Consider the following 23,411-nt stretch of genomic DNA (forward strand, 5'->3'; position numbering starts at 1 on the left):
CCCTCCCCTCCCCTCCCCTCCCCTTCTCTCTCTCTCTCTCTCTCTCTCTCTCTCTCTTTCTTTCTTTTTTGCAAGACGTGATTTCGCTGTGTAGTCCTGACTGTCCTAGAACTCACTCTGTACACCAGGCTAGCCTTAGGGATCCATCTGCTTCTGCCTCCCAGTATTATGCTGGGATTGAAGGCATGTGCCACCACTGCCTTGCTCATTCTGTGTCTTAACAAATGACTTTATATTTAACCCTATCATCTTTATCCCCCTGAGGACACGTTTTCCTCATGGGACCCTGGATATAGTGTTTACGCCGAAACCTTTTCTTACCTTGAGAATCTTATACCACTGACTGGAAAGAGTGCCCTGGATTCAATATTTTCTCTTTAAATTTTAGTTGTAACTACAATAATTCATTCTTCTGTTCACGTTCCCTCTCACAGTTACTGTGGTGTGTGCACATGTGTGTATGCACATGTGTGTGTGTGTGCATGCTCACTTGCTTTCGCGATAGTGCTTACCTGTGTATGAGCATGTGGAGGCCACAGGTTGACATGAGATGTCTTTCTCCATGGCTCTCTGCCTTGTGTTTTGAGACAGACTCTCAGTGAATCTGCAGTCTGTGGTTTCAGCTGGATCAGCTTGGCCAGCAAGACTGCAACATTCACTTGTCTCCCTGCCTTCCCAGATCTCAGTCTTATGGATATTAACCATTGCACCCAGCTTTTACATAGCTTCTGGGCATCAGACTCTTGGATAGCAAGCACTTGACCTATTGAGCCATCTCCCCAGCCCGCCTCTAACAAGAAACACTTGGGTGTTATCTCTAACTCCACATGAAAAAGTCTTTAGTAGACCCCAAGTTCTCTTGTCTACCTTTCTTGCTTCCCACAATCAGAGCAGCATCATATCCAAACATTTTTCTGCTGTGTCCCTTTCTCCCAGCATGAGACTATCTCTCCATTTTCTCTAAATCCTCTCTGAGGCCCATCTGACTTCCATTAACCATGTCTTCCAAACTTTCCAGTTTTGTGGTTACAAAGCCAGGCACTCAGTGTAGACTGCCTATCATGGCAGCTACTCCGTATGGACTGTCTACCACGCCAGCTCTTCAGTGTGGACACTCCATCATGCCAACCGTTCAGTATGGACTTTCTATCATGCCAGGCACTTGGTGTGGACTGTCTACCATGTCAGACACGTAGTGTAGACTGTCTATCACACTTGCACTCAGTGTGGACACTCTATCATGCCAGGCACTTGGTGTGGACTGTCCATTGCACCAGCTCCTCAGTGTGGCTCTCTATCATGCCAGGCACTTGGTGTGGACTGTCCAAAGCACCAACACTCAGTGTGGACACTCTATCATGCCAGGCACTTGGTGTGGACTGTCCATTGCCCCGTCTCCTCAGTGTGGCTCACTATCATGGCAGCACCACTCTGCCAGGTGCTCAGTTCTCTTCCAAACTTGCAGGAACTCCACATCAGTGGCAGGTAGTGGCATTAATGATGGACCTGGATTCTCTGGGTGAGGACTCATACCGTGTGTGACAGAGGTGACCAGTGGTGTCTGGGACAATGGTCACAGTGAGTGTTTGGGGGTTCCTTGCAGGAGAGTATGTTTAGCACAAGGAGGAATGGAAATGCCATGGTCAGAATGCCGCTCTTTGATTGTCCTCTCAGTGAGGAGTAGAGCCTGTGTTTCCTCCTCCAGGTTTGGAATGTGTGACTGTCTTCAGGTAGCAGAAGTGACTCTGTATGACTTAGACTGGGTCACAAAAGGTCACACCTCTTCCTCCTTGTTCTCTTGACCTAATACTTCCAGGGCATCCCGTAAGAACTATGTGTTATGAGAACCCAAGTGAATTGGTTTGGATGTAGTTTCTTCCCTAAGGGCTCAAATGGTCCCATTGGTGACAATGTTATGAGATGGCGCCTAGGGGGAGATCACTCGGCACCAAGCCTTTGGAACAGATTGCAGAGCTCTTCGTAGGTCTCAGAGAACCCTAGTGAGTTCCCACAGAATGGGTTGTTCCAGAAGACCAAATCTGACCCCTCTTGGTGTCTGGCTTGCCATGTGGTCTCCTCACCCCCTCAAGCACTTCTGCCTTGGAGACCATCTGTTAAGAGGTCCTCATCAGAGCCCAGTTATTGCCTCTGCCGGACCCTTGAGCCTCCATAATATGGAGCTACAAAAACGTTTTCTTTATATCAGGAGCCATGTGTATTTTGTCATCGTGACATAAAAGGAGCAAATACACTGACGAGCACAGAGAGGACAGGCAGATGCTCTTGTGTGGAGGCCCCGTTGAGCCTGTCCCCGTCATTCAGTTTCCCCAGCCAGCGCCAGATTCGTGGGGGAAGAAGGCCTCCCAGCGGCAGCTCTTCTGGTTCCCAGAAGTTTGAGTCATTGCATTTTAGGCCCTGATATCAGAGAGCACAGCCATCTTGTTGGTGTCCTGTGAGAACCTTTGGCTTGGAGAATCCAGGCACATACCCACATGGCTGCCGTTCTGAGTGGTTTGTTATGCAACAGGAGACATTAGGAAAAGCCAGTCTGTGATGGTTTTCAAGTTTTCTAAGGAGTATTTATTACTCTCATCTGCTCCTTCCACCTGCTCCCAATGCCCGCTTCTTGGTTTCCATGTGTTTCCTCCAGCGCCTCCTTTCCGAGTGAATCTGTCCCTTTTATTTCCCTCTCATACCCCACCAGGTGCAGTTAACACAGATGAACTGGCGCTTTCACTATTGTGCGTGGATTCGTCTTCAGTCACATGCTCAATCTCATTAGGTGCCCTTTTCCCCTTCGAGTTATTGCAGACAGCAGTTATCCCTGGTGCTTCATTGCCATAAAAAAGCCTGCCCTTCCTCCTTCCCTCCCTCCCTCCTTACCATGCTGGGGGATGGAACCCAGGCCCTGCTCATGTCTCTGCAAACACTCTACTATGAACAACACCTCCAGGTCACCTCTTCTTTTCGAGCCTACAAACCTAACATCTTTGCACGATGTTTACTTGTTCACAGCACACAGTCACCTGGTCATGTGGCCTAGGAGTGACCAGGTAACCCTGCTTTTGTCTGCTTCTATACACAGAAGCACAGTTAGTTGAAAGGTAAAGGTGGGGTGTTCCCTGCTTTTCTCGATGTCTTGCCCACCTGGGCCTACTGGGATGACCAGGATACTAGGTGTCTGGACACCCTCCTGAGTGCTGTGTGTTGAGGTTCCTGAGGTGACAATGTTCCATCAGACGAGGATGGGGAAAAGACTGAACCTGTTAATAGATTAAACTAGAAGGCCCCCAGAGAGCAGAGTCTGGTCTCGGGCTCAGTGTCACTGTGTGTCTGGGTTTGACTACAGGAGAGAAATAGGAAAAAGAAGGTGACAATCAGTCCTTGACAGTAGCCCACACAGCTAAGCACTTGTCTGAGGCCTTACACCAGATGTTTAGTGGATGTTACAAGTCTTGCTGTTGCTTTTGCAAGATGGCTCTGTACCTATTGATCCTACCTGGCATAACTGCCGTCAGTGTTGTTTATACGGCTGAGTGTTTGGTTGTGAGCGTATCTTCCTTCCTCTGTGTATGCAAATGCATTTGTTATGTTCTGTATGAACCACAAAAAAATTTCACATGGAGCATAGATAATCATGATATGTGAAGTTTTCTTTCTTGTACATAGGAGACCAAGAAATCTACGGTAAAAAGTCAGAAAATATAAAAATGGCGCTAGGATTCAGGGAGTGTCTGGGCTGTTGGGAGGAGGGCGGGGAAATAGTTGACCTAAACTTCAGGACTATATTATGGCTAATGATGAAATCAGGTCCACAGCCTATTATTTATGGAACAGTGAAAACGCCAAAGGAACATAAAGCTAACTGCAATTGTCTTAGTCCATTTGGGCTGCCATGAAATGTCATGGATTGGGTATTTACAAACAACAAGCATTTACAAACAACAGGCAGTTCAAGATCAGGACATTAGTAAATTTGGTGTCTGCTCCTTAAACATGGCTTCTTCCTGTGCTGTATTTTCACACCTGGCTTTCTCTAGGTCTCTTTCATGCTGGCAGTCATCCCATTTTGGGGGGCTCTGTCCTCCTGGCTTATCCACTTCCCATAGACTCAACTTCCTAATACTATCACGTGGCAGTTAAGATTTCAGCCCGAGGAATTTGGGGGTGGGGTTTGGAATAAATGTTCAGACCATAGCAGCAGCTCCAGTGGGAGAAGGAATACATGCTGAGAAATAGCGCTCTGCTGATAGGGTGGTGTTGGTTGGTGGCTAAGCAGGGGGATCTCTAAACTAACAAGAACTCATGGGCTTGCAGAGTGAAACTCAGTGTTCGAAAGAAAGGTCATTGAGTGAACAATTCCTGGGAAACCCAAATGTCTCCTGTCCCCAGACAGGGCACCCACGAAAGACTGAAGTGCTATTCCATCAAAATCCAAAGGTTTACCTGTAGAGATGGATGGGAGGCCACTTAAAGGAGCATGAGTAACCCCAAAGCAGCAGCACCTTAAGAAAGTGGGTGACAACTCCCTAATTGATGGAGTCCCTGCTTCAGTTATTACTCCACACTCTGTATAAAGAGCGTTTCCTGAGACCATGATGTCACTGGCAGCTAAGGCAGAATTGCCTGTAGTTGGCTGGAAGTGCAGGAGGAAGTGGCTAGGATCTTAAATAAGGGTTCAGTGGCCCTCCCATCCCCGCTTCTGTGAGGGGAGGCCAGGGATCCACAGGCCTGACTTTGAGACTCTCATTCAGAGAGTCCCAGCTGCTCTTGGAAGGGTGAGAGCTGTTGTGCTCCCAGGATAGTGGTCTACAGTACTTGACTTTTCTGTTGCCGAGAAAGAGGAAAAACCCCAAGGAATTTTAATAGAAGAATCACAAGACATCTCAAATGCTTATTTAAAAAATTGGTAAGAACATATTATAAATATTTCAAACTCAATGACAATAAACACACAGCCGCTGTCCGGAAAAGCTGCGGCTGTGGCGGTGTAAAGACTTACCCGTCCCTGTCTTGCTTCAATGGTTTGTTGGCCTGAGTTTAAAAAAAAAAAAATGAGATTTTCTAACACAGGCATCCAAAGTGCGTAGCCTTGTACTAGAAGAGGTGAAATGATAGCGCCTACCGACAGGCTGCTGTACTGTTGACATGTTGATGGAGCTTGCAGCCTTCCTCCTGACTCTCCTGCAATTTCTGTCAGGAGTACTCCCAACTCCTCACAAACTCTGAGTTGACAGGGCCCAGCACTGTCTGCCCTTGAGGTGCTCTGCCAAACATACGGACGTTGTCTGATGGTGGTGTTGATGTCAGGGTGCTTCCTGCTCCTCGAAGCTCCCCAGATTGTTTTCCATAGATGCTGCCACACTCCCCTGCCTTGTCAGGGTGGTGCTGACAACCCCCGTACTATGCGATGGCATCTTCTTCCTGTGATGTGGCTTTTCTCATTCCCATCACTTCCTGTGGATCCCTGTGCTGTGGTTGATGTCGGTAGCCAGTTCTGTCACTAGGTCTAGCCATACTTTGGTGTGTCCTTGTGGTATGGTTTGGTGTATCCGTGGCGGAGTGGAGACTGCCCTACTGTGGGGTTGTCAGCCCAGTGTAGCGTAACCTCCATCTATCCTTGAACACCAAGGACAGATGGACTGCAGGAAAATTTACTCTGCTAGTGGTGGATAACCTTTTTGTTTGGTTTTGTTTTATTTTTTTCAAGACAGGGTTTCTTTGTAGCTTTGGAGCCTGTCCTAGAACTAGCTCTTGTAGACCAGGATGGCCTCAACTCACCCACCTCTGCCTCTTGAGTGCTGGATTAAAGGCATGCGCCACCACCACCACCCAGCTCATAAACTGGTTTTTAAAAGGATTATGCCGGAAGTTGACTTTCTTCCTTCCTGACTCCTGGTGCTGTGTGCTTTCTCTGCATCAAAGTTCTAGGTTTTGATTTTGAATTTCTGTTGGAAAGTCTTAAACATTAAGTTCAAACACTCCAGCTTCCTAACTCAGTTCCATTGCTTTCTAGAACATCTCTACCCTTTCCACTAGACTAAAACACCTCTGAGTGACTAGACAATACCCCGCATTTTGGAAACTCGGTCACTTCCAGTGGTCCCTTGAGGTTCCATTTGCTCCAGGTTTTTAGCCGAGTTTGTCTCTCAGAAGCCAACTTTAATTGGCTCAACTTTCTCTGCTTCCAGAACTGCAGCTCCCATGTCAGAAGGGCGGTCGTCACCTGCTTTTCCGCAGGATGCTGCGGTCGTCACGGAAACAGGCCAGTTAGGTACTGCAAAAGATGCCACTCCAATCACCACAATAACGAGGTGGGGGCCGCCGCGGAGACGCACCTCTACCAGACCTCCCCACCCCCCATCAACACGCGGGAGTGTGGGGCGGAGGAGCTGGTCTGCGCTGTGGAGGCTGTTATCAGGTAACCTGGGCTTCCTCTGAAGACACTCCCTTTGAGGCTCTCCTTGCTCACACAGAGATGGGTGAATTCACTTCAGGTTCTCATGCTCTCTGCTGCCTTGCCATGATGATGTTTTAATAAAATTTATGAATTCAATAAATATTTGGATTGAATGACAATTACGTGCAAGGCCTTGTGCTAGGTACGTAGGAGACCTAAGTGCCCTTCAGTTATCCACGCAGGAATTAGAGAAGTGGAAACGTATAATTGTCAGGCTCTGGAGAGTAGCGTGAGCAGAGGAGGTGTTAGGGTGCTGAAGTGGTGGCTCCTTCCAAAGTGAGGGTTTGAGCCCCTGCAGTATTAGCCAGGAGGAGGCCTTGCCCAAGAGCTCAGATGCACCCTGCTTCCTGCCTGTTAGTAATAGGATACAGAAGAGCCAGGTGACGCGGTGCTGGTGGGGACCACGAGGCTGAGGGATTCAGATGGCCCCGGCTACCAGGCTGCTGCTGAAGGTTTCTGTTAGATGACGGAGAGAGCATGCCACGTCACATCGTCTAGATCTGCTCTTTTCAGATACTATCCAGAGTCACAAGATTAGTAAAGATTAACTAATATTAAAATGCTCTTTTAAAAAAGAGACTATATCTTTTTGATTTGTTTTTACCAACTGACAAACACATGATAGAAGTTGATGATTACTAAATCGGATTACAGAAAACTGAGATCAAAATGCAGCCGTAGAGTTTCGTACATTACCTAGTTGTTTTCAGTGCGTGTCTTGATTATATGATCGTAATTACAGTGAGCCTATGGTTCATTTTGGGCCAACATTCAATCGGCTCTTTCCATGTTGTGCTGAAATCCACAGGGTAGGCTGGGAAGACGGCTTGGTGGGTAAGAGAACGTTTGCTCGGCAAGCACGAGGACTGAGTTTGAATCCCAGCAACCATGTAAAAGGCTGGGCACAGTCACATATGCCTGTAACTGCAGCATCAGGGAGCAGAGACAGGAGACCCGAAGGTGTGCTGGCCTGTCAGCCTAACCAAGGCAAGCTCCAAATTTAGCAGGGCTTCCTCTAACTAGAATAAAGCAGAGAGCAGGGGAGGAAGACACCCAGAGTCCTTCTCTGGACTCTGCAGGGGTACACACAGATGTACATACGCCCAGCTCAAAGTATACACCACACCATAACACACACGCACATACCACACACCATAACATACACACATGCACACACACACCATAACACACACATGTGTGCACACACACGTGCAGTTATAATTTTTCTCTGCCATTATATATTTAGATGGCTTTCATTTTTTCTTATCTTATAAACAACTCTTTGATATTCTGTGCACAGGGCTCTTCCTATATAGTCTCAGATGTGGGTTAGCTGGTCACAGGGTTTAGATGTTTTCATAATATGTTACCATATTGCTTTAGAAAGCATGAGTGTCACCTCACCAACATTGTGTATGAAGTCACTTGTTTTTGCTTGCCAGCATTAGTTATTATTACTTTTATCTGCTGCTTGCTTAGTAAGCCCAGAGAGGAACCATTGCCTCCCTTCCAGAGCCTTGACACTAGTTGTTGACTTTTCTTCATCTGGGTGCGAATGACCAGCCTGGCTATGTCGGTGGCTGGGGAGCCAGAGGGAAGAGATATTATTACATCAGCCTACATGCAATCCACTGGAAGAAGGAGTCTCTTGGCTTATCTCTGAGATGGGGAGTATAAAATAGCGAGACAGTGAAACTAGCGTTTCTGGGTAAACGGCACAGACTTAGAGGAGGGTGACCATGTTGGGGGAGGGCTCATGTGGCCGTTGCTCTGGATGGGCCGTGGTCTGGGATGTGCTTTTCCACGTCTTACTTGAACTCACCCTTCTTGGGCAGTTTGTTGAAAGAAGCGGAGTTCCACGCTGAGCAGAGGGAGCACGAGTTGAACCGGCGGCGGCAGCTGGGTCTCTCCTCCTCCCACCACTCCCTGGACAACGCTGACTTCGATAACAAGGATGATGATAAGCATGACCAGAGGCTGCTCAGTCAATTCGGAATATGGTTCTTAGTAAGATGCGCCAGTCACTCTTTGCTTTCCTCCTCCCCACTCCTTCGTTATATCTGATGAGGGATGTCTCCTGTTCTTTTGAAAGGAGACAGCGAACAGTGAGACATTAACCTTTTGAGTGGAGTGGTGTACTCTGGGGGGTAGTAGCTCTCAGTTCTGTTAGATTTATCCAGCAATGCTCCTAGGAAGTCACCATGTCCAGACTCATCTCCAGAATCCTCAGAACCTTTCTTTTTAATTATAAAGAAGTTTATTTTACAACCAATTTGGGGTACACGTATAATTTTATCATTAAGAGGAAAGAGGCTGCATAATAATGCGATGGGTATGCCTGTTAGTTTTTATGTAATCAATGACATTTTGGCCGAATATGTGATAGTCCAGGACTCAAATCGTCTTTGAGGTTTTCAGGGTGGATCAGAGGAATTCTAGTCAGGCTGTGTGGAGTGAGTGGTTACATTTGAGTCAGCTGTACTGCTCATTCAGTGGAGACCAAACATGGCAGAGACCCAGCTGAACGAGCCTGTTCTGCAGAGATGCGTGCTTTTTTTCCTTGTCTGCTAGAGTCAAGGATTGTGTCTCCATAGTGATCACTCTCTTCTATGCTTGTATAGTTTTGAAAAAAAAAAACTATCAAATTGGGAACTGTTGATTCTACATGTCTCGCTTTCAAGAACTTACTATGTAGGGACACTGCGGCTCCTTTTGTTGAAAACTCCTAGAAGGGAGGAACAAGGCTTTAATTAACTAATTAATTTTGTATTCTTGAATCCCACCAAGTGCTCAGTAAAGTATTGTTTCTAATGGATAGATGTTTAAAAATGACTTATAATATGGCCAATTGAGAGGGGCGCTAGGGTATCAGAATTACTACTGATGCAAATCTGATCTTTTGAGAATTGAAATATTTATGGGTATTTTTAATTGAAGATATTAGTGAAATATCACTTAACTGACTAAATCCTTTGGATTCTGTTCTAGTTCAGGTTCCATAATAGAGTTACACTAGGAAAGTGATGCTTATTGGCTGCTTAGGGATGTTACTGTGGCAATCTGTACATGCCTTCGAAAGGACCCAAGTTCTCATAGGTGACAATCATTTGAAACATTCTGATTTTGAATCATCTGGACCCTGACCCTCTCCTTTAAATTTTTTCTTGACCTTTACATGTACTTGTAATAATTTTGTGAAGCTGAGTGGGTGGAGCCTGACTGTGATCCGTTGTGCCTACCGCAGGTGAGCCTCTGCACACCCAGTGAGAACACGCCCACAGAGAGCCTGGCCCGGCTGGTGGCCATGGTATTTCAGTGGTTCCATTCCACGGCGTACATGATGGATGATGAAGTTGGAAGCTTAGTGGAAAAGTTAAAGCCCCAGTTTGTTACCAAGTGGTTGAAGACAGTATGTGATGTCCGCTTTGATGTCATGGTCATGTGCCTTCTTCCCAAACCCATGGAATTCGCCAGGGTAAGTGGAGGTCATCCATCTGGACCTGCTGTGGGGGAGGACTTGGGGAGAAATGCCACCTTTGACCTTTCCTCTGTCTGTGTCAACAGCCAAAGACAGTTAGCTTACCTGGGTGTGGTGGCATCCACCTGTAATCCCAGACTTTAGGAGGCTGGGATAGGAGGATTGCTATGACACCCATCGTGGGTTGGGCTACACAGTGAGTACCAGGCCAGTCAGGGCTACGGTGTGATGATACCTTGTCTCAAAAATCCAACCTGAATCCACATAAACAAACAGCAAGGGCAGTTCGTGTAATACCTGCCCGCAGCTTTGGTGATGTGCCATTTTGGCCTTGTTTTGGGAAGAATGGCATGATGGGATAATGAGGTATCTCTAATAACTTATATGTTCATTCTTGGCGTGGCTTGTTTTTGTTAAGAAATAAATAATAACAATGGTTTTTATGGGGCTTGGGGGCTCAGTTCTTTTCTGGCTTGCAGTCAAAGAGGAGAATTTCAGAAGCTTTATGTGTATTTCTAGATTATGACAGAATGACATGACTCTGAGATAGTTTTTTACTATGAGCAATGGATCTTCCCTGGGCCTGCATATGCCCAGTGGGTCACTAGAAACAGGTCAAGCATGGCATCTCTGGCCTCATTTTCTGTCTTCTTTGTGTCAGATGCCTTCTTGCTCGACTGGGCCTATATGTGGGTTGTAATAATTATTTAGGCCTCTCAGAGGGTAAAGACACCAAGGTAAAAGCAACTCAAAGGTATTTCAACAAGTGGTCCACCACTGGTTTTTAAGGTACCATATTTTCAGATCTCTGTGATGGTTCCTTGAAGTCTTCAGTAATTACCTCACACCTTCCAGGGTCAGTTGAGCTTTTCAGGAGGTCACCCTGTGAGGAGACAGACTGACACCCCTCGTCAGGACAGGGATTCCACAGGAAACAGACCCCCCTCACTTCCAGCATCACAGCTCTGGTAGATAATGACCTGGATGCTGATGGAAACTGCCCCCCGATTGCCTCCCTCCCTGTCTTTTGGGGTAATTTTCTCAACAGGAATAATACTCACTGTGAGCAGAACTGAGATGATGGCCAACCAGACACATTTGACTAAGACCGCTCCGCTGTGTTGCCTCACTTCCGCTTCCCCATGTATCTTCTGAGTTTGCCAGGATTCTGGAAGACAGGCTTCACCCTGTCTTCCCAGTGCGGTCATCCTGAGTGTCAGATTCCTTCCTTTCAGTCGTTGCTTTAATTTCTGGGGTGAGTGAACAGACCTGCTTTGTTGGGAACCCCTCCACTCCAGCTTCTCATCTAAGACACCAATAACAGTGGAAGTCTACTCCATGATGTTTAAAAACACCAAAAATCGTTCCTAGAACTGTTGGAATCCCCGCTCCTTGCACTGGAGAACAGTTTTCTCCACTGTTCCATTCTATTGCTACCAGTGTGGATGACTATTTGCAGATGCTCAGCTAGAAAGAGCCCACATTTCTTCATTACAATATAATTTGTGACCTAACCAGGAAAGGTGGAGGCCCAGAATCAGTTTTTGGCAGCAATCTGTGATTTTTTTTTTCAGAGTATTTCCTAGGTTTTATTTTTATTTTAGATTTTTTGTTTTCTTTCAAAATGACCTTGAGATCATCTTTAGTTTAAAACTGTGCTGAAAAGAGACATTTGAGGATAAATCAGAGCACAAACCATCTGCAGGAATAACTGCTTCCAGGATCCAGATGGCTGAGCATCCAGCTATGCTATGCTCCTCGCGTCTTTGGTGCCACCTACTGACTCATTTGTAAAATTGCATTTTTATGTGATGGACAATTTCTCTGTGCTGGTGTGCTCCTCTTACTTCCCTTATAGGAGGCAGGTTTGCTGTGATTCTGGGAGATAAGAAGTTATGTTGTCGGTAAAACTTTTCCTCTCTCAAGGTGGGCCCTGTGTGGGAACTAACGATGATTAATTAGAAGAGAAGGCTCATGGATGAACATAATGAGGGATGATAAATTCTCACTGAGCTGTTAGAGATTTGAGACTTCCAGACCAAAGTCAACATGGCTTTGGATATTTGAAGCTAAGCGCAAGTAGCGACTTCCCTCGGAGTGGCTGAATTTTCAGAACCCTCTCTTTGGAGGGGGTAAATGGGTGTGCATTTTCAGAATCCTCTGCTTTAGGCAGACACAGCAAGCTCAAACACTCTTTCGTTTTCCTTCTTGAGCTCAAGGTTTCACTTTGAAACAGCCTCTCAGTAGTCTGGAATTTGAGTGTCTCCTCTATCTCGTTCCCGGTGACCTCCTTGAAATTGTACCTGCAACAAAGATGCCAGGCAGACTGTGTGGAGTGCTTTTGTCAGCCCTTACATGATTAGGAGCCTACAAAGGGGCCTGAGGAAGCAAATTCACGAGCAGAGAGCTGCGGTTGGATAGGTCGCAGACCTTGTTCCTGAGGACAAGAAGCCAGGAACGGAGGTTTCTAGACGGTAACAAAGTGAAGATGTTAGTGTCACAGTGACACTTGTTTCATATGAGCGGTGCAGAAGTTGTGGGTATTTGGTGCATTTCTCGAGGGGCTTGAACTGCTGTAAAGAAATCTTATGAAGCTTGAGTCATTCAGTTTTGGCTTGTAGGCCTTGGGTCAAGACTACTCAATATTAAAAAAAACTTTTATTTATTTGTTTATTGTGTGGTGGGGTAGGGGTGTACATGCAAAGGTGTGTGTGTGTGTGTGTAAGTCCAAGGACAACCTGTTGTAGTTGGTTATCTCCTTCCTTTACCATGCTGGTCTGAGAGGTGGAGCTTAGCTTGGTATGGCAGCAGACACCTTTACCTGCTGAACTATCTTGTTGACCCCAAAATGTACAGTCTTAGTAAGGATCTGGACAATGGATTTTAGTTCTCTGTTGATGCTGGCCCAGGAGGGTGAGAGAATATTTAGAAACTGACTGTGGAGGTGGCTACATGGTGGACTGCTTACCAGGCAAACATGAAGACCTGTCTTCAAAGCACTGAAGCCGATGTGAAAAGCCACATGTGGCCATGTATATCCCTGTAACTTGGAAGACAGGGTTTCTCCATGTAGCCCTGCCTGTCCTGGAACTCGCTCTATAGACCAGTCTGGCTTTGAGCTCAGGCCTGTCTCTGCCTCCCAAGTGCTGGGATTAAAGAAGTTTGCTACCATGCCTGGATAGACCTTAGACCTTTTTTTTTTTTTTTTAATAAAAAGACTGTTGCTGCATATGGACAGTGGAGAGAAACAGCAAGCACTCTGTACCACAGTGCTGTTCGTGAAGGAAAATCTGCAGCACTGAGTGTTCCAGTAGGAAGCGTGTCTATCTGTGGACGGGAGCAACTGCATGCTGATCTGGCTTTAGAAAGAGTGATTTTTCAGGATTGTTCATCACAGTAGGAGGAGAACTTGGGAATTACAGTTTTCATGGGCTCTGGAAGTCCACGGCAGAAGAGTTCAAATTCAGTTCATGACCAGTATCCAGACCTACCTGAAACTGTGTCTTCTTGTTGTTACGGAGTTTAGCATGAAGTCCTCAAAAGAAGAACCACAAAGGGCCAGTAAACACTTTAAAAAGCATTCAACAGCCCCAGTCATTATGGAAATGTGGATTCAAACCGATTTTGATTCAGTCTTGCTGGACATCGTAGTCCACACCTTTAATCCCACCATCTGGGAGGCAGAGGTGGGTGGATCTCTGTGAGTTCGAGGCCAACCTGGTCTACAGAGTGAGTTCCAGAACTTGCAAGTCTACACAGAGAAACCCTGTCTTGAAAATAAAAAAGATCCAGTCTCTCACCAGTCAGAACGGCCATCATCAGGAGTATAAGCAGAAACAAATGCTGGCATAGATGTGGGGACAAGGGAGCCCTCGTGCATTGTTGGTGGGGGTGGAAGTCAATGTGGCCTCTTTGGCAGTCTGTTTTGAGGTTTCTCAAAGATGAGAAATAGAATTACCATCTGACACAGCTGTACGGCTGCTGGGCATTTCCCCAAAGAACTTCATGTCTTCCTGCAGGGTACTTCTCTTTGCACTTGGATGGATCTTAATGGTGACTTGAAGATTCTCACTGACCTCACTCTGAAGACCGTTGGGCTGTGACTCCTAATAGGTCTGTCCCCTTCTAAGAAGCCCTTGACTGTAATTGTAAGGAGCATGTTTCGTTTTTTTTGGCCAGGTTGGCGGATACTGGGACAAGTCCTGTAGCACCGTGACTCAGTTAAAGGAAGGGCTCAACAGGATTCTCTGCCTGATCCCCTACAATGTGATCAGCCAGTCCGTGTGGGAGTGCATTATGCCAGAATGGCTGGAGGCCATCCGGACGGAAGTCCCTGACAACCAGTTAAAGGAATTCAGGGAAGTGTTAAGGTGGGTAAGTAGTCTGACAAAGTCACTAATCGTAGCGCTGTCTGACAGCCACAGAGCATGCGCTGTGTGCCGGGCACTCTGCTGATCATCTTATGTGGTCCCGTGGAGCGATGTGAAGAGCTCAGGCAAAGTGCCACCAGAACCTGAGCTCAGAAGGTGTGAACCTATTCAGAAAAGGTTTTGTTCTTGTGGAGCAGTAATTTACATCATTCCCTTTGCTTATGTCTTTAGATCCTGGGATAGTTTCTTCTATTAATTCCCATATGGGGATGAACGCTAATGTAATGTTATCAAGCCATAAGGTCGTTTCTGTGTAGTGATGGAGACTCACCTCTTAAAGTGGTGAAACTTACGAGTGCCCAATGGGAACTTAGTTCTCTGAGGTTCTAGTTAGGAACACTTCCGTGGCACCCACCAGGCATCTTCGGAGTGTGCCCATCAGTCACTTGCTTCTGTTGCTCTGCTTTGCAGCAAAATGTTTGACATAGAGCTGTGTCCTCTGCCATTTTCCATGGAAGAGATGTTTGGTTTTATCAGCTGCCGGTTTACAGGATACCCTTCCACGGTGCAGGAGCAAGCCCTCCTCTGGCTTCACGTGAGTTGAACAAAGCCACCATTTTGAGCAGTCTTTTGGCCACCAGGCTTTAGATGCCTAGGGGACAGGGGAAGAACTTTGGCAGAGACCCCAAACCTTTGTGTCTCTGGAAGTGTGCTGCAGCTGGAGTCACATGTGCGAAGATAAACCACTAAATCTCAGATACATGTAGCTGTAGCTGTAGTGGATGAATGTGTTCGCTAAGATTATCAAACTCGTAGGGCCTTTTAGGCCTTGTGTTTGGCTAGGTGTCCGGGGCTCAGAGAAATTCCCTTTGCCTGGAAAGATTGAGAAGTACTCAGGGAAGGAATGGTTTGTGCTGTACTTTCAGCCCGGGATGACTTCCTCTTCTGTCTCCATCAAAGAACACAATCTTTTAAAGTCTGCCTCACAAATTACCTCCTCTCGAGTTTTCTGTAGCTCTCAGTCCACCCAGGTCATTATTCCTTCCTGTAGCATCCCACAGGCTGTCTTTGGGAATTCTTCCCTTTCTAATCTTTTTTTTTGGGGGGGGGGAGTAGGAGTTTTCCTTCTGATTATGAACCCCATAAATTCAGGGACCACATTATTTTTAATTTTATAGCTACCCAGGTTTTTCCTCCTAGCATTTGGATAGGCATTTTATTTAATGAACACTCAGTTTGAAAAAAATAAAAATTGTGACATCGAATACCCTCCCATGAAGCTTAGACATTTTCACAAAATGAGAGCAGATCCATAGTTTAATTATGATTGCAGAAACATTTTTTGAAGTTTGCTTTTTGTGGTGCTGGGGATCTAACTTAGGGCCTTCTTCATTGCTCTGAGTGCCAGTGCTACAATGGAAGGTTTCAAAGTACTGGCCCGGTACTGTGGAAGAGTGCATTGAAGAGAATGGACAAGACAGGGTTCAACTCTGACTCACAATAATTAACTGTGGAAACACTTGCTGATCTCTGTGTACAGCAGATAAAGGCTGGGTTAGAAACTTTCTCAGTCTTTCTTCCTCTGAGTAACTGACAGTGGAGGAACAGCCCCGGTAATTAAACCCAGAGGAAGTGGCAGTCGTTCCCAGAAAGCCATAAAGGAGATCTAAGAGGAGAGGAGGGTGGATTCATTCTGTCTAAAGAAAGGAAGCATGGGTCACCAGAGAGTTCATTGCAGATGAGGTGCATTTGCCCCAAGAGGACGTGAGCTTGCACCGGAAAACAAGAGAGCTTGCAGCGTTCAGTCGGAGTGGGAGTGGGCCAGGGCGAGGGCTGCAGTGATGCATGGTGAGGAAAAGGTTCCATAGTGCGTGGGAGAGAGGAGGACACAGCATCAGGGAGACAGTGGAAAGAATGCAGCACTTACTGTACCATGGGGAGGGGAAAATGGAAATTCCCAAGATGACTGACTTGCTGGGTGTGAAAATAGCTGTGCTCATATCCTATGCTAACTGTCCTTACATTCAGTAGTTTACATAGAGAAAATCAAGTTTAGTTTTCTGAGTTTGAAAATTTACTTTTTGGGTGTGTTTGTGTGTGATTTTCCCTCAGGTGTTATCGGAGTTAGATATCACGGTTCCACTTCAACTCTTGATAAGTATGTTTTCTGATGGTGTTAATTCTGTTAAAGAATTGGCAAATCAAAGAAAGTCAAGAACCAATGAGCTGTCAGGGAACACCGCAGCACGAAGGGTAATTATTGCCATGACTGTTCTTGTCCTACTTGTTCAGACTGGGGAAACCCTTGCCAGCTATTCCGGCCTCCAAAGTAGCATCAGTAGAAATCTCTTTGGGAAGAGTGTACCATGTTCCTTTCCATTAATCTTTTAATTACATTAAATAAGAAAACATTTGTTAAAGACAAACTTGATATAGCCTTTAATCGGTAAGTTACTGTTTTCATTTCTTTTTAATTTAATTTTGCCTTAGCATTGAGAGAATGAGAGTAATTTTTTCTCTGCTTATGTTCTTCCTCTGGGGGTAAGACATATCCTGGTAAATAGGAATTCTAGTTACTGAAGATCAGTATTTCACTTTGAGGAAAGTGACTTTGTTTTGTGTTTGGGGAAGACATGGTCAATTGGTGGGGACTTTAAGTGATGAGGTCTTTTCATTGTATCTTTGTGAGTGAGAAAAATGCCTAAGAATGTAAGATGTCCATAGAGGACCTGAAGGACTTTCTATAGGTGCAAGGATGTTCTCAGACCATGAGCAGTTCCTGAGAGGTGAAGGACTTCAAGTGTCTGCATGGCAAGCTTGTCCTCAGAATGCTCCCCAAGTCACACTGACGTCTGGGGATCAGAAACCCTAATGAGGTCATGGGATCATAGGTTATACTCAGTGGATTTTTTTTTCTTTGAAAATGATCATTGCCTACCTGTCTGGTAGGAACCAGTGGCCCACCTTGTTTTCTTACTTTTGCAACTCAAAGGTTGTATAGCAGTTCACAGCCTTTCACTCTGTGTTATGTTCACACTGAACATTAGCGCAGAGTTGTAGGAACCCATCATCCTCATTTCTACAGTTGCTGAAACTTAGGTCCAGTGAAGTGACACTATAAATGTGTATTCTGATTCATATGGGGTGATCTTCTTTACCTGGAACTGAGTGCTGTTTGCTGTGCTTCCTGACTGCCAGAATGGTCCTCATGGGATGAAATGGCAGTTGAGCATGACACACAGACATGGCAGATAGGACTCCACTGCAGAACGTATTGCTCTTAGTAAAAAGGGGAGAGTCTAGTGGGGATTCCACTGGGGGAGTGATGAGAATGGCTAAAGGCACACAAGGATGATGAAGCACCCTCACCCAGTGATAGCTCAGCCACAGACCACTGTACCTGTGGGGCTGAAGGATACAGAACTCCAGCAGCCTTCCTGGAGCTGGAACTCCAGTAGAGGCTGACCGTGGTCACCATAGAGTGGTGACCTCAGATGCACTGCAGGCAGAAGTGGCAAGAACTATTTCTGCCTCTGACGTCTGCAGCCCTGGTGCTCTTCTGGTGTCCACCATTGACTGAGCCCACCTGGACACCAAATGGCAGAGGGGCAGCTGAGAGACAGTAAAGGGCAGAGTAGAAAAGCTCCGTGAGGATCTCGGGAGGGGATTGGCTGGGTACATGGGAAATAGCCAGCACCGCAGGTCCATTGTATCTTTTCTCATGAGAATTTGATCATTATAATTTCAGGGGTCATTCCAAAGCCCTTCCGGTCTAGAAGTCTACATTTATAATTCTAAAAATTATCCTAAAATATTTTACCTTTATATTTTCTCATTTTCCACGAGTTTTCAGTAGTTTAGCCATTGTAGATTATTCTGGCAGGATGAAAATGATGGCGGGCACCTTCATTCTTCAGGATCCTGACTCCTTCCCAGACTATGGAATTGGGGGTGTTTTCCTTCCTTGCATACACATTTTATGGGGATATATCATGTCTGGAGGTACAAATAATTTGGGGAAGCCAGTGTGACAGCAGAAAACACCTTCCCTGGGGCCCTCACACACCAGGGAGAGCCCTTGGAGCCTTCATGAAGTCATTTGCATTTGCTGGTGTGCTTTCTTCCAGGTGAGTGTCGCCTCTGATCCTGGTCGGCGAGGTCAGCACAATATGTTGAGTCCGTTCCATAGTCCCTTCCAGAGTCCGTTCCGGAGTCCCATGCGTAGTCCATTTCGTAGCCCTTTCAAGAATTTTGGGCACCCAGGAGGAAGGACTATTGATTTTGACTGTGAAGATGATGACATGAATCTAAATTGTTTCATCCTCATGTTTGATCTTCTCCTAAAGCAGGTAGTAGAGCCTGAGATTCCTTTAGTTCCCAGGCTGGGTCCTGTCCTAGAGATTCTGTCTATTGGGTGGGCCTCTTTGCTCTCATTGACGCGGGGCAACATCAGACTCCGAGAACCTCCTAAGGAGTCCAAAACGACCTGTGTGACTGTCTGCAAGGTCATTGACATGTGAAAATGGATCTGAGTTTTAGAAACACTGTTTTGGTAGAATGAAAAAACTGGATACTGCTGTTGTCGGGAAGGTCAATGCAGACTTTTGTAGCAATGGGGATAATTTAGGTATGTTTATAAACTGATTTCTGAAGGGAATTTTAAAAGTTGAAAAGGCTCTGATGAGAAGGATGTTTCCTCATAATTTAAAAAATTGAAATTATTTTGGATTTATAGAAAATTAAAAGAATAATCCAAAGAACTCTCAACACCCTGCTCTCAAATTTTTTAGATGTTGTTGACCCCACTTTCTTCATGAGTTGTTGTGAGACTAAGCTGCAGGCTTGGGATCTGTTCCCACACTCCAGAGCACTCAAGTCAGACAGCGTTACTGTCTAACTCACAGAAACTTTCGTTTTAGAATTAATATAAAAATATTTCTATCAAAACAAAAAATAAACTCAGCCAAATTTAAAAATTATTTACTTATTTTGAGTGTGCATTTGTGTGGGGATATGTTGCCTACATGTGTATTTAAAAGGACATGTCTTTTTTAACTCATCACTCTGTATAATTTTACACATTTAAAAAATGTTGTTTCTAACCTGCTGTCCAGATCTTGGTTTCTAAGTACTATGATCCAAGGAAAGGAGGCAGGGTTCCTTAGAGAAATAGAAACGGCCAGTCCCAGAATTGAGACAAGGGAGAGTCTGGAAAATCTCACAGTGGCAGAAATTAAGGAACTATTTTAAAAGAAATGTGGAAGGCTAGGGATGTAGCTCACTGGTAGAGCGGGGCTTCCAGATGCAAGGGTTTAAGTCCTGATACCACACACAAGAAAGAGAATGGTGTAGACGTGTTAGAGGAACATAGAGCCAGTTTGGAGGAGATTGCACTAATCACACATGGAGTAGCGTGAGCCACATAATAACTAATCTTAGCAGACCATGTGACTGCACAGGCGCAGAAATAGTCAGATGAACAGCACAGTAGAGAAGGAGCAATGGCTCCTCTAGTGGGAGACTACACAGCAGCAAGTACGGGGGCGGGGAGCAGGGAAGGATGGACTTGGAATATGGCCATTTTGAAGCCATTGCAATCGTAACTGATTCAGGCATCCACCAGGCTAAAACCAGTAGCTGAGAGTCTGATAAGAAACAAAAAACAAAACAACAACAACAAAAAAATCACACGTCATGTACTAATTACAGAAGGAAAAGTGGCCTCTCCCTCAGCATCTTCAGGAGATTCCAGAACCATTCACAGACACCAACATCCGTGAATGTTCAAGTCTCATATAGGAGATGACCAGGATTTGTAAACAGCAGTACCTAATAAAGCATCACATACACCCTGTGCTTTAACTCTTATCTCTGCTACTTATAACACCCAATACAAGGTGAGGGTCATATGAATAGCTGTTGCACTGCATGGTTTAGGCAAGAAGAAGATAAGTCTGTACGTGTTCAGGAAAGATGCAGTGATCTTTTCCAACTGTTTTTGTCCTTGGCTATGGTTGGATTTGCAGAAATTGAGCCCAGGAGCACAATGCATCATTATAGTTACTTTCTAGTAGAGAAACTGAGGAGATCACAGGCTCCCATCAGTAATTCTCCCCTGTGCTTCCTGATAGGTTTTTAAGAGTTGTTTAATTGTGTGCATGTGTCTAGGTGGGGATGCAGTGTGAGTACAGGTGTGAGAGAGTGCTGGGTCCCCTGCTGCTGGAGTTACAGGCTGTAATCAGCCTGATGCGGGTGCTGGGAACTGAACTCAGGCCCTCTGGAAAAGCAGCAAGTGCTCTTAGAGCCACCTTTCCAGCCCTGCCTCTGGATACAGTAACCAGAGAGGATATAATATCACATGTGTGAGCTTCCCCCCACCCCAATGTGTCACTCAAATAAGTTCATATGGAAAAATAAAACAAATTATATTTGAGATACATTTTATAAAACAATAGAATATTAATACTATAAAGTATATTCTCAGAAAATCAGGGGCAGGAATAAAATGAGCAAGGAGCTGTTCTAGACAATGACTGAAGGCCTGGGGCACAGGTCAGTGGCACAGTGCCTACCTGGCTGTGTGAGAAGTGTGCAGCTACCAGCACCACAGGGATGAAAAGTCACCATCTCCACCAGCACAATGGCACCTGTTTTTAATTCTAACACTTGAGAGGATGAAGCAGGAGGATTGCTGCTAGTTCAAGGTCAGCCTGGTCTACATAGTGAGTACTGAACCAGATAGGGCTATATGGTGAGACCATATTTCAGAGAGAGAGAGAGAGAGAGAGAGAGAGAGAGAGAGAGAGAGAGAGAGAGAGAGAGAGAGAGAGAGAGAGACTAGAAAACAGAACAAATTAAGTAATCTTAGATTGTTCTGGTATCAACAAACAAACAAATCAGGCCACGGGGACTAGAGAGATGGGTCCGTGGTTAAGAACACTGTCTGCTCTTCCAGAGGACCCAAGTTTGAATCTAAATACATGGTGGCTCAGAGCCATCTCTAATGACACACAGATTTTAAGGATAATCTGTATCTGTATATTTTATTTTGTATTTATACTATTTTTAGATGGATGTTAGAAAGCAGTGTGTCTTCATGGCTTTTAAGCATATATTGTTTTAAAGTAATTGAATTGTCGACAAGTATTATGCCAAGAGAATGCTGGATTAAGGACCAAACTCTGTCTTCTTTCTCTTCCTTCCTCTCTTTCTTTCTCTGTCCTTTGGTGTGTCTTTCAGATGGAGTTACAAGATGATGGCATCACGATGGGTTTGGAGCACAGTTTGTCAAAGGACATTATTTCTATCATCAACAATGTCTTCCAGGCCCCCTGGGGGGGCTCCCACAGCTGCCAGAAGGACAAAAAGGCGAAGGAGTGTAACTTGTGCCAGTCTAGTATCCTCTGCTACCAGCTGGCTTGTGAACTCCTGGAGAGACTAGCTCCCAAAGACGAAAGCCGGCTGGTGGTAAGCAGCTGAAGAAATGAGATGGCTTACGATAAGCAAAGCCGGAGTGATGGGGCTGTTTAACTGTTGTCTAGGACAGGAGATGGGGACACAGGATACAGACTTGTGTTTGAGTGGCTAACGTTGAATGGCAGCAGCTCCGTTCACAGAGTTTTTACAAACACAGAACATTACTGGTATCCCTAAAGGATTTTTATCACTCAGTTATGTTTATGAAGTTTAAATAATAATGGACATAGTACATTATACAATTAAATACGAAGTAGATTGTGATGGATACGGATCCAAGGAGCTCACCAGCATCATCAACAATGAAGAAAACCCATTCTCTTTTCCGGTTATGTTCATGATTTGCTATCAGGAAAAGCCACATAAAGAATTGACCTCTGATGGATGCCACATTTCAGTGGCTCCATACTTTAGCTGTTTCCTGTATAGCATACTTTAAAGGGCACACATAACACCAAAATATCCTTAGGCCATCAGAGGTAGATGAAACTGAGTTATCCGAACCACCATTTCTTCTGCTTCTTCAGATATTGCTTAGGGTCAAAAGTTACTTCTCTAAACAGATCCAACACTTTTTGAAGTATCGCGCATAAGCTATAAAGTGTGCCTTCAGCGGCAGTCTATTGACCTTCTTAGTCCTGTCTTAATATAATATTATGTCTTTTAACACAGCCATTGGGAACTTCCCATAAAATACTCTCCCCACCCCCATTGTCTTTACCTACTGCCCATTGTCCACCATTCTGAACTTAGATGTTTTACATTCCTCGTGCAAGTGAGAATACTTTACATTTGCTTGATCTGCTTCGCTTATTACCAAGACATAATGCCCTCCAGGTTCATTCTTGTCAGCATATAATACAATGTAATTGAAAAGCAACCAAAGCAAACCAAAATAAAACCAGCCACCAAAACAGATGATGAGGCAATAGAGATTGAAGCCAAGGAATCTAGGTAGGGTCTGTCTGGAGGTATAGCTCAGTGGTAGAGTGTCTGCCTAGCATGCACAAAGCCCTGAGTTCTATCCCCAGCCCTGCTTAAAACAAAACAGCTGAGAGTGACTTGGGATATACTTAAGTAAACAGAGAACCACAAGTCAGTGTGATGATTATTACAGCAAGATATGAACAGAGTAGCTCTGGGGGCATAAGAGGAGGGACTTTGGGACCAGCCTCAGGGCGATGGGGCCAGGAGCCCTTTGAGGGATATGAGCCCCGAGTTTATAGCTGCAGTAAAGCTGAAGACAGGAAAAGAATTCAGACGTAGAGAATGTCACCCAAATGAGACATGGGGTTAATTTGTTAGTGGAGAAGCTCTAATCACCTTTTAAAAGACCCACCTGGTCCCGCCTCAATATCACAACAGGGACAGTCTCAACAGGGCTTAGAGGTACAAACTGGCACACAGCTTGACTACCCAAGAAGAGCTGCCCTCCATCATGAGCATTGTGTCTCATGCTTAAGAGAAAGCTTGGAACTCACTCTGTAGACCAGGCTGTCCTCGAACTCACAGAGGTCTGCATGCCTCTGCCTCCCAAGTGCTGAGATTAAAGGCATGTGCTGATCTCCAGAACTTTTAACAGTTGCCCATCTCTCTGTCACCAGCTCCTACTAACCATTTCTATGAC

At 45.3% G+C, this 23,411-nt stretch overlaps 1 protein-coding gene across 4 annotated transcripts in view; it reads left to right on the top strand.

The window, feature by feature from the left end:
* The window catches only part of Unc79 (unc-79 homolog, NALCN channel complex subunit), a 186,145-nt gene that overhangs the window by 54,972 nt on the left and 107,762 nt on the right, over positions 1-23,411 (top strand). For all 4 annotated transcript variants that reach the window (XM_050151361.1, XM_050151363.1, XM_050151364.1 and 1 more), the window contains exons 9-16: positions 6,192-6,421; positions 8,296-8,467; positions 9,705-9,935; positions 14,118-14,308; positions 14,780-14,903; positions 16,421-16,561; positions 18,436-18,657; positions 21,548-21,775. In XM_050151361.1, coding sequence (XP_050007318.1) covers positions 6,192-6,421; positions 8,296-8,467; positions 9,705-9,935; positions 14,118-14,308; positions 14,780-14,903; positions 16,421-16,561; positions 18,436-18,657; positions 21,548-21,775 — 1,539 coding nt within the window. The remainder of the gene's footprint in view (positions 1-6,191; positions 6,422-8,295; positions 8,468-9,704; positions 9,936-14,117; positions 14,309-14,779; positions 14,904-16,420; positions 16,562-18,435; positions 18,658-21,547; positions 21,776-23,411) is intronic.

The sequence above is a fragment of the Alexandromys fortis genome, unplaced genomic scaffold, assembly GCF_014885135.2.
Source record: "Alexandromys fortis isolate MF-2015 unplaced genomic scaffold, M_Fortis_MF-2015_v1.1 scaffold_63, whole genome shotgun sequence".
NCBI lineage: Eukaryota > Metazoa > Chordata > Mammalia > Rodentia > Cricetidae > Alexandromys > Alexandromys fortis.